The sequence below is a fragment of the Phoca vitulina genome, unplaced genomic scaffold, assembly GCF_004348235.1.
Source record: "Phoca vitulina isolate PV1807 unplaced genomic scaffold, GSC_HSeal_1.0 scaffold10, whole genome shotgun sequence".
Classification (NCBI taxonomy): Eukaryota; Metazoa; Chordata; class Mammalia; order Carnivora; family Phocidae; genus Phoca; species Phoca vitulina.
This window is the reverse complement of record NW_022589713.1, coordinates 29,406,244-29,418,412: the sequence shown is the minus strand read 5'-3', so window position 1 is coordinate 29,418,412 and position 12,169 is coordinate 29,406,244. Positions and strand designations below refer to the sequence as shown.

At 38.5% G+C, this 12,169-nt stretch overlaps 1 protein-coding gene across 1 annotated transcript; it reads left to right on the top strand.

Moving 5' to 3' along the window:
- The first annotated feature begins 10,250 nt into the window (after positions 1–10,250).
- Positions 10,251–10,595, top strand: LOC116634866 (transmembrane protein 14C-like). Its single transcript, XM_032408333.1, has one exon. The coding sequence runs from the start codon at positions 10,251–10,253 to the stop codon at positions 10,593–10,595; it is 345 nt and encodes a 114-aa protein (XP_032264224.1).
- The last annotated feature ends 1,574 nt before the right edge of the window (positions 10,596–12,169 follow it).

The window sequence follows — 12,169 nt, the reverse complement described above, 5'->3', positions numbered from 1 at the left end:
AAAAGAGAAAGGACCCAAATTAATAAAATTATGAATGAAAGGGGAGAGATCACGACTAACACCAAGGAAATAGAAACAATTATTAGAAATTATTATCAACAACTATATGCCAATAAACTGAGCAATCTGGATGAAATGGAGGCCTTCCTGGAAACCTATTAGCTGCCAAGACTGAAACAGGAAGAAATTGACAACCTGAATAGGCCAATAACCAGTAACGAGATTGAAGCAGTGATCAAAAACCTCCCAAAAAACAAGAGTCCAGGGCCTGATGGATTCCCTGGGGAATTCTACCAAACATTCAAAGAAGAAATAATACCTATTCTACTGAAGCTGTTTCAAAAAATAGAAACAGAAGGAAAACTTCCAAACTCATTCTATGAGGCCAGCATTACCTTAATCCCCCAACCAGGCAAAGACCCCATCAAAAAGGAGAATTTCAGACCGATATCCCTGATGAATATGGATTCAAAAATCCTCAACAAAATCCTAGCTAATAGGATCCAACAATACATTAAAAGGATCATCCGCCACGACCAAGTGGGATTTATCCCCGGGATGCAAGGGTGGTTCAACATTCGCAAATCAATCAATGTGATAGAACACATTAATAAGAGGAGGGAGAAGAACCATATGGTCCTCTCAATTGATGCAGAAAAAGCATTTGACAAAATGCAACATCCTTTCCTGATTAAAACTCTCCAGAGTATAGGGATAGAGGGAACATTCCTCAAGCTCATAAAATCCATCTATGAAAAACCCACAGCGAATATCATCCTCAATGGGGAAAAGCTGAAAGCCTTTCCCTTAAGATCAGGAACACGTCAAGGGTGCCCACTCTCACCACTGTTGTTCAACATAGTACTAGAAGTCCTAGCAACAGCAATCAGACAACAAAAAGAAATAAAAGGTATTCAAATTGGCAAAGAAGAAGTCAAACTCTCTCTTTTCGCAGACGACATGATACTTTATGTGGAAAACCCAAAAGACTCCACCCCCAAATTACTAGAACTCATCCAGCAATTCAGTAATGTGGCAGGATACAAAATCAATGCACAGAAATCAGTTGCTTTCTTATACACTAACAACGCAACTGTAGAAAGAGAAATTAAAGAAACAATTCCATTTACAATAGCACCAAAAACCATAAGATACCTCAGAATAAACCTAACCAAAGAGGTAAAGGATCTATACTCTAGGAACTACAGAACACTCATGAAAGAAATTGAAGAAGACACAAAAAGACGGAAAAATATTCCATGCTCATGGATCAGAAGAATAAACATTGTTAAAATGTCTATGCTACCCAGAGCAATCTATACCTTCAATGCCATCCCGATCAAAATGCCAATGACATTTTTCAAAGTGCTGGAACAAACAATCCTAAAATTTGTATGGAATCAGAAAAGACCCCGAATCGCCAAGGAGATGTTGAAAAAGAAAAACAAAGCTGGGGGCATCCCATTGCCCGATTTCAAGTTATATTACAAAGCAGTGATCACCAAGACAGCATGGTACTGGCACAAAAACAGACATACAGACCAATGGAACAGAATAGAGAACCCAGATATGGACCCTCAACTCTATGGTCAAATAATCTTTGACAAAGCAGGAAAAAACATGCAATGGAAAAAAGACAGTCTCTTCAATAAATGGTGCTGGGAAAATTGGACAGCCACATGCAGAAGAATGAAACTCGACCATTCTCTAACACCATTCACCAAGATAAACTCAAAGTGGATGAAAGACCTCAATGTGAGACAGGAATCCATCAAAATCCTAGAGGAGAACATAGGCAGTAACCTCTTTGACATCGGCCACAGCAACTCCTTTCAAGATACATCTCCAAAAGCTAGTGAAACAAAAGCAAAAATGAACTTTTGGGACTTCATCAAGATAAAAAGCTTCTGCACAGCAAAGGAAACAGTCAACAAAACAAAGAGGCAACCCACAGAATGGGAGAAGATATTTGCAAATGACACTACAGATAAAGGGCTGGTATCCAAAATCTATAAAGAACTTCTCAAACTCAACACCCAAAAAACAAATAATCAAGTCAAAAAGTGGGCAGAAGAGATGAACAGACACTTCTCTGAAGAAGACATACAAATGGCTAACAGACAAATGAAAAAATGTTCATCATCATTAGCCATCAGGGAAATCCAAATCAAAACCACACTGAGATACCACCTTACACCAGTTAGAATGGCAAAAATGGACAGGGAAAGAAACAACAAATGTTGGAGAGGTTGTGGAGAAAGGGGAACCCTCTTACACTGTTGGTGGGAATGCAAGTTGGTACAGCCACTTTGGAAAACAGTGTGTAGGTTCCTCAAAAATTTAAAAATAGAGCTACCCTATGACCCAGCAATTGCACTACTGGGTATTTACCCCAAAGACACAGATGTAGTGAAAAGAAGGGCCATATGCACCCCAGTGTTCATAGCAGCAATGTCCACAATAGCCAAACTGTGGAAAGAGCCGAGATGCCCTTCAACAGATGAATGGGTAAAGAAGATGTGGTCCATATATACAATGATACTACTCAGCCGTCAGAAAAGATGAATAACCAACTTTTACATCAACATGGATGGGACTGGAGGAGATTATGCGAAGCGAAATAAGTCAAGCAGAGAAAGTCAATTATCATATGGTTTCACTTATTTGTGGAACATAAGGAATAGCATGGAGGACATTAGGAGAAGGAAGGGAAAAATGGGCGGGGGGAATTGGAGGGAGAGATGAACCATGAGAGACTATGGACCTGAGAAACAAACAGGGTTTTAGAGGGGAGGGGGGAGGGGGGATTGGTTAGCCTGGTGATGGGTATTAAGGAGGGCACGTACTGCATGGAGCACTGGGTGTTATACGAAAACAATGGATCATGGATCACTACATCAAAAACTAATGATGTATTGTATGGTGACTAACATAACATAATAAAATTAAAAACTACAAAAAAAATATAGTACAATCAAGTAAGAAGGCTGTTCGTTGTCATTTTTTTTTAAGTTGAACATATATCTTCCCTATTATCTAAAAATTTCACTCCTAGGAATTTATCCAAGAGAAATGAGAATATATGTCCACATAAGACTTTATGATAAATATTCATAGCAGCTTTATTCATATTCAAAATTAGAAACAACCCAAATGCCTATCAAAGAGTAGATAAATAATTTTGATATATTCATACAATGAAATAATATTAAGCCATGAAAATGAAAAACTATTGACTCCTACAACAACATGGATAAACCTTCATATGGAGCAAATGAATCCAGACACAAGAGAATGAACCATTATATGATTTCATATGTATGAATTTCTAGAATAGAAAACCTTAACCTACTGGGGCAAGGGATATCCCTGGAAGAGTCCATAGAACTTTCTACAATGGTGAAACTTCCTATTGTCTTTTTTTTTTTTTTTAAAGATTTTATTTATTTATTTGACAGACAGAAAGAGCACAAGCAGGGGGAGCGAGGGAGAGGGAGAAGCAGGCTCCCCGCTGAGCAGGGAGCCTGATGCAGGACTCTATCCCAGAACCCTGGGATCATGACCTGAGCCGAAGGCAGATGCTTAACTGACTGAGCCACCCAGGTGCCCCGATATTTCCTATATCTTAATAGCAGTGTGAATTACATGGATGCAGGCATTTACCAAAATTTATTGAATTGTACACTCAACATGTGCATATTTTAGTGATTATAAATTTTACTCTAAAAAAAAAAGGAATACTGAACTCTACTTAGTAGGAATGATTTTCACAGTAGTATGGACAAACAATTCTGAAATGATCATGTGTTCTCTGAGCAAATAAGTAAATATATTGATGATAATGGGTGCCAGATTTCCCTCTGTTGCAGTTATAATTATGGGAGTGAGACAGCTAGAATGAACACAGGAGTATTGAAGTGGAATTAGAATCACCAGGTAAATTCATTGTTTTTAATATTAAATGGGTAAATACAGAAATAAATGTGTGTGTGTGTGTTTTATTGTTTTTCTTTTCTTTTTTTTTTTTTAAAGATTTTATTTATTTATTTGAGAGAGAGAGCACATGAGAGGGGGGAGGGTCAGAGGGAGAAGCAGACTCCCTGCTGAGCAGGGAGCCCGATGCGGGACTCGATTCAGGGACTCCAGGATCATGACCTGAGCCGAAGGCAGTCGCTTAACCAACTGAGCCACCCAGGCGCCCATGTTTTATTGTTTTTCCTAGTTCTGAACACTAAGAGAGGTTGAAAGCAATGGAAAACTAGTAACAATGACCACAGCTAGGACTCAGATATTGGCTCCTAAATATCATTCTCCACTAAAAAGGACCAGGGCCTCCTGGAGAAAGATGAATTCCAGGGCTTAAGCTAAAAAAATACAAAATGAGTTGTTCAAGCAAGTCAGAGACTACTCAAGGAATGTTGGGGACCTGACAAAAGGACACCAAAACCAGACTGAAGGGGTTACTGATGTCCACAGCCTGGACGATTGGAGCATCAATACAAATAATGCTAGAAAAGGATTATAAGCCATTTAATTAGATAGAAATATGTGGGTCCAAATTGATATAAAATTAAAGGAATGAATGAAGACGTCGCGTAGTAGGGTGGTGGTGGGGAAACGCCAGGGTGGGGAAAGCAGGTGTCAGATCGTGGGGCCCGGCACGTGTCTTCACAGCTCTCTGCGCCTGCCTGGACGTCCCCCTGTGCTTGGAATAGCCTTCCCGTTCCCTACCAGCTTGGTGTCCTCCTTCCCACACTTCTCATGGCCCAACTTTTATGTTACCTCCTTTGGAAAGGTTTCTTGAATTTTAAGAAGCATCTTAGTGTAGTAATTATCGATCATTTGTCGTCTTATTTTTCATAATCCCTTTCTCAGCATAGGCAGCAGACATTCTTTTTATATTCCTTAGAGCTCTCTTTTTTTCCTCAGGGTCATGTGGTCTTCTATATTTCCTATTTCCATTCCCCCACCCCCTCTGGTGGGCACTTTAAGATTTTGTCTCATTTTTTTTTGTTTTTTTTTTTGATGCTTTGTTACGGAGGACGCTGTAACATTAATTGCATTGTATTAAATTGTATCCCATCAATTGGTTGCAAGCTATGAAAATGAAAGTAATAGGGGTCAATTCAGTAAAAAATTAGGTTATCTTGATGCCGGCTGTGAAAAATGCCTAAGACTGGCTGAGAGCCAATCACAGAAGCCCTGTAAGCTACATCCTTCCACCAGCTTGCAGGAAAAACCTTATTTAAAACAAAAAAAAAATCAGCAGATAACTGCAGCTCTCCTGTCCTTTGATTTAGAGATGTGTTTTGTTTTGCTCCCTGACTAGACAGTCCTGAATTGGGTTCCCTGACAACAGATGGCTGTCAGCCAGTTGGGCCAGATGAGTCAGCGATCTGCCACAATGATGGCCATGAAACAGCCATGGAGGTATCAGGATGCCCACTCGCCCAGGAGCAGGAAGAAACCTCATGCTGGTTTCCAGGCTTCCCTTCCCCTTTCCTCAGCTCCTGCTGAAAATAAACTTACAGAAGCCATAACAAAACAACTCCTCCACTCACCAATCATTCTTTCTGAAGTTTAGATGCAAAAGTAAGAGCCAGTTCAAGAAGAAGCAGGTCCTCTCCGAGGAGGGTGGGAATTTCCCATTGGCCTTCAGGGGGCGGGCCCGTTCAAACAGCAGATGTAACGCGGTACAGGTGCTAACCTTACCTCGGCTGCTCATTGAGCTACAAGTCATTTGACAGTTTTGCTTTGCTGCATACAGACGTCACAGCACTAATACTTCAGCCAGCTGAGCCTGATCACATTATTGCAATGATAATTGAGTTGCAAAGTGAGGCTCCATGTGTACCTGTTTGAGACAGAATTCTGGAATAGGGTGTGTACAGCCCCAGGGAAGGGAGGGCAGCATCTGAGGGGTTTTGGGAAAACTACCATTCCCAGTGTTTTTCTTTGTATTTTTAGAGGTTTCCTCAGACCTGTTTGCAAACATTTCTATAATCATGGGAATTACTGTATATTGTATACAGTTATAACTGATATCGATATGGTCATTTTTGATTTTCACAATGTTATCAGATTATCAGATCTTCAGTCTCACCATATTCTCATGATAAGGTCATACATATGACACCCATAAAGGAAATATAATAATCCCCATTTTATAGATGAAGACAGAGACTTGGAGAGGTAAAGACATTTTCTATTTTAAAAGGAAGAGGATTATGCAGTTCTGGGTTGAAAATGAGCTATTAAGAGAAAATGGAGTGTCCAGTAAGCTGTATCGTAGGTATCTGAAGAAAATAAAAAAGGATGGTGAGAAGAGAATAATTGGTTATTATCGGGCCAGATGTTCTCAGTAGAAGATGGTAACAAAGGGATCAGGGATAGGTTCACCTCATACCTTACTGCCTATAAAACTTGGATTTGAGATGTTCAAGGATGTTGCTGGGAGACACCCCTCCCTAGACTCACCCAGATGTTTCAAGATTTGTATTACCTGGAGGAATAGGGATTGATGAGACTGTAGATGACTCAAGGCACTTCTATTATGTAAATGAAGACACTTCCCAACTCACAGCCACATAGGATACTATTCTGTTTTTCCCTCTGTCATTCCTGCTTCCTACTTCCTTACTTCACGTGCAGGCATTGGTGACTCCTCATCGGTACTGATTAGTTCAAAAGAGGATAATGCAGTAAAGCTAGAGAAAGAAAAACGTTTTGATTTTCAAAAGTCTTGTTTTAGGTTTGAGATAAAAGATGAAGAGATCAGTCAGATTGTTGTTCTTACCATTGAGGAAAAATAAAAATTTCTTGAAATGGGAGAATAGCAAAGAATGAGTGGAGAGTACACAAGGAAACTGGATAAAGATGGACCCCAGCAAAGGGACCCTCAGTTTTTCACTATGCTTTCTCCATGCTTCATCCCTTCTGTGTTTAATCCCAGGGGACAAAATCGAATACCAGGGAATTTGAGGATTTGAATGTAAATACGAACCTTGCAAATTTTCACAAGTAGCACCTGGGATGAAGGCAAGACTTAAAAGTTTTCCTGTGAAGGAGCAGAAATATCTATGATGTATTGTAGACAATACATCAAAGGATATTTTACCCTGAGGTCAGTCTATTGTCTTGCACACCATTAAAGAGGGATTGTGCAGAGGATGGGTCAAAGTTCAGATATGTGGGGGGAAGGAGAGGAAGTTAGCCAGGGTTTAGTTAGCAGGTATTTTGTTCATCACTGATCAGTGAGGACAAAACAGTCCAGCTAATCATTTATGAGGCAATGGGAATTTTGAGGATGGGAATTTTGGAGGTCTGCGTTGCCCTGTCACAGGTACGTAAGGAGGAATCTGTGCATCTTATCTAAGTCATGCCTGGAATGGTGGTTCTTTGCCATAAGCAGTTTCCTAGAACACAACAGTGGGGGGATTTTTTTAACATTGCTGTTTTCTTTTTTTCTTTTTTCTTTTATTATGTTATGTTAGTCACCATACAATACGTCATTAGTTTTTGATGTGGTGATCCACGATCCATTGTTTTCGTATAACACCCAGTGCTCCATGCAGTATGCACCCTTCTTAATACCCATTACCGGGTTAACCCATTCCCCCACCCCCTTCCCTCTAAAACCCTGTTTGTTTCTCAGAGTCCATAGTCTCTCATGGTTCATCACTCCCTATGATTCCGCCCCTTCATTTTTCCCTTCCTTCTCCTAATGTCCTCCATGCTATTCCTTATGTTCCACAAATAAGTGAAACCACATGATAACTGACTTTCTCTGCTTGACTTATTTCACTTAGCATAATCTCCTCCAGTCCCATCCATGTTGATGTAAAAGTTGGGTATTCATCCTTCCTGATGGCTGAGTAATATTCCATTGTATATATGAACCACATCTTCTTTATCCATTCATCTGTTGAAGGGCATCTCGGCTCTTTCCACAGTTTGGCTATTGCGGACATTGCTGCTATGAACATTGGGGTGCATATGGCCCTTTTTTTCACTACATCTGTGTCTTTGGGGTAAATACCCAGTAGTGCAATTGGTGGGTCATAGGGTAGCTCTATTTTTAATTTTTTGAGGCACCTCCACACTGTTTTCCAAAGTGGCTGTTTTCTAGGATCATAGGGCTTAAGTAAAGTTTAAGATTTTAAATGGATACCAGTAAACCAGGAAAATGGATTCAGTATGGTCAACTCTAAGATGTGTACTTGGACTCTAAAAACGAAGAAGGAAGGCGCCACCTCTGCAACAGTATCCAGGAACAAAACAAAAATTCCTAGAACAAAATACTAGTCTCATGTATCTTCTGATCAGTGTTTCAATACAAGACGCTGGAGAGCAACAAGACACCTAAGTAAAGAATGTAAGCTGAAGATTGTTTAACCAACCACATTTTATTTGAATTATAAAGTCTATTCTATGAACAGTTTTGAACATGCAAGAGCTCAGAGAATACTGTGCCATTGAGTCCTAGAAGGAATGATTAGACAGTGAATTTTGGCCAACTAAGTGACTAGGTAAATAGTAGCAAAAGGACTGGGAATAAATATTGAATGTATTTGCCTGTAGAAAAAAAAATATAGGGATTGAGATGTCAGAACGAAATATATATGTTATATGTCTTTACTATGTAGAAATGATATACCTAACAAAAATTGGATAAGCAAGGGGGAAAGGAGGTCAGAAATTAGATAATTTTATTGTCTCATTTAATTTATTAAAAATAAACACTATTAGTAACTAAAGTCAGGTGAGAGAGATGAGGGAAGAGAAGGAAAAGAAAGAAGAAATATCCTAATTTTTAATCATTATTTATAGTATGTAACTTAGAGATGCAGTTAAAAGAAGTACATGACTAAGGGTCTAATATAGAATTATTATTATAAAGGTAACAACTAAAGAAAAAACACATACTTGAATAGCAGACAAACAACACACAAAAAGCAAAGAAAATAGAACTTATAATAAGAGAGTATCTTTAAAATGACACAGAAAATGCAATACAATAATATGATGGAATAAAGTTGAAATATAACTTTTATATCAATAAGTCACCTGTTAACAGGCTTATCTTAGCTTGTTTAACTTTTTATATATTTTTTAAAGGCTTAACTTAGGTTTTTTTTTTCTAGACTTAACTTAGTTATTTTTTTTAAGATTTATTTTATTTATTTTAGAGAGTGAACATGCACATGCGTGTGGGAAGAAGAGAGCAAGTGCACAAGCAGAGAGGGGTAAGAGGGAAAGGATCTTAAGTGGATTCTGAGCTGAGTGCAAAGCCTGATGTGGGGTTTGACCTCATGACTCTGAGATCAGGACCTGAGCTAAAATCAAGTGTCCAACGCTTAACCAACTGAGCCGCTCAGGCGCCCTTTAACTTAGTTTTTAAAAGAAATGAATCTCCAGGATGGATTATACAACCTAATTCTATGGCACAGACTTATCTAAAACAAGGTACTTCAGTAAGGTTGAAAATAAAAGAATTAAAAAGGGCAGACCAGCAAATACAAATAAAAATAAACCAGGGACTCCAACCAAACAGAATATTAAGAAAGAAAACCTAATAGTGCGGACGTATGTAACTCAACAATGGACATATTACAGTTATGAATATCTGTGCACAAACATTCATAAAGCACAAATTACAGGTGATAAAAGCAGAAACAGACATAAAAACACTAGTGGGAGACATGAATTCACCTCTCTTGGTCCATGTCAGATCAAGTGGATGAAAATAGTTAAGCATATTTAATATTGAAATAACATAATAAGATAGAGCTAATTGATAAGGTAATTCTGTACTTTATTAATTTTGAATAAGCCTTGGAATATTTAGAAAAATTGGCCATATATTGGGCCATCAGAAAATCCTTAATCTACTCTGAATTAAAAATAAACAGGAATCTTAGGTACAACCTTCTCTAATCATGCAATGAAACTAGACAACCAAAAGTCCCTTTTACCTGGAATTTGTAATAACATTTTCTTAAAATCTAAGTTGAAGAGGAAATAAAGAATGAAATTGCATCGTATGGAGAAAAAAATGTAATAAAAACACTTTTGAATCTGTGGGATGTAGTTAAAACGGGCTTTAGAGGAAAATTCATCTTAAAATATTTGCTCAGCAAAAAACGGAGTCGTGGGGCTTGCGCACCCTTGTTGACCAGAGCAGACCTAGGGGAAAGCAGTTGAGTGCAGGCCTGGTGTGTGCTTCTGTCCGGTCAGAGTGAGAGAGAACAATGCACAAGGACTCTGGCCCCCTAGTGCCTTCAGTTTGGATTGGCTTTGGCTATGCAGCGCGGGGTGCTTCTGGTGGGATCATTGGCTATGCCAAAGCGGATAGTTTCCCATCACTGGCTGCCGGACTTCTTCTCGGGGGCGTAGTAGGCCCAGGTGCTTATCAACTATCTCAGGATCCGAGGAACATTTGGGTTTTCCTAGCTGTATCTGGAACCTTAGCTGGCATCACGGGAATGAGATTCCACCACTCTGGATGGGTTATGCCCGTGGGCTTAATCGCGGGTGCCAGTTTGTTGACGGTCACCAAACTTGGAATTAATGTGTTGAATAGACCCCGTCAGTAGTAGTCATGTCCCAGCTTGGACTTATGAAGAATTTAAAACTTCCACTATTTTTAGTGTGTTAAGAGAAAGAAGTGCAGCATTTTCACATATTCTGACATTTTACTTAAACTAAACCAAACAAAATGTCATTAATGTTCCAGGAGAAAAAAAATCAGTCATTATCATTACAACCTTAAAGAGGTGGGTGGTATATAACCCAAGAGCTTATTGTTATTCTCTCATTCAATTTGATTCTTATATATTGATGTTATCTCTTTTTTCTGCATCTATAGGTAAAGTCTAAGGGGTAAAATGTTAGGTATCAACATTGGGCGTGCTGAAACCCCATGCCCTACTCAGAACAATGTGAAAAAAATCTTTTATGAGATTTAGGATTTCTGTTCTTTGGCTCATCCTAGAGCACAGATCTACTTTGAAATCATGTCAAGTGATGTGTCAATGAAAATAAAGTTTACTGTAAATTTAAAAAAAAAGGAGTCATGAATAGGTAGCCAATTCAAAATTTAGAGGAGACAAAATGAAATTAACTCAAGGAAAGCAGAAGTTTGGTAGATTGAATATCGGTCCCACTTTTTCAGCTCTCTCCGTGCATGTCCCCTGCCTCTTGCTCTGTGCTCCGCCAAGTGGATTTCTTTGGCAGATGGGATGCCAGTAGATGGGATTCAGCAGAGGCTTGCAGTGCGCATGTGCAGCAGTGTAAAATCTTGTGTGTCTGCAATTGCCCTGAGACTAACATGCATCAGCTAGCCTGCTGGTTCTGGAGGAGGACAAGAGACACAGAGAGGAGAGCTGTACAAGCAATCCAGAGCATGACACAGACCTGCTTCAACCACCACGGCCTAGAGAGAAACAGCCCCGGCCGACATCGAAGTTCAAATGTGACAGTGCCGTGGAGATTTTGCTCTGTGACATCACTATGACAACATGAATGTATTAATTAGAAAATAGAATAATGGTAAATTTTATTTTCAAGTTTTTATTTTTAAAATGTCTATAGCTTTCATTTATAAGCTTCTAATTTTAAAAAACAAATTGTTAATCTCATCACAGAGAGAGAGAGGAGAGAGAGAGAACCTCAATAGCAAAAGTAAGAAATGTTAAAAGAGGGGTGATATTCTGAGAAACAGAGAACACTTAAAGCTCAATAAAATAATTTTGCTGAAATATCTGAATAAATTTGAAAACTTGTATGAAATGTTTTATTTTCAGAAATACAAAATATTCTAAAATTTAGATGAAATAGAAAATTTAAACTGAGTGTTTCCATTGAAAAGAGCCACTTCCAAAAAACACCAGGCCCAGATAGGTTCAGAAAAGAGGTCTACTAAACCTTAATGAGTAGATAAGTTAATAATATTTAAACTTCTTCAGAGCATTAAAAAAAAACTGAATTATTTTTGTAATGAATACAGATATCAATATCTAACAAATATTGTACAAAAAAGAATGCCAAAGGACAATATCACTTATGCACATCAATGAAAACATTATAAATAAAATATTAGCTAATGGAATCTAGCAACAATTAAAATACACCAGAAACAACTGGGTTCAATTGAAGAAATGCAAGGATG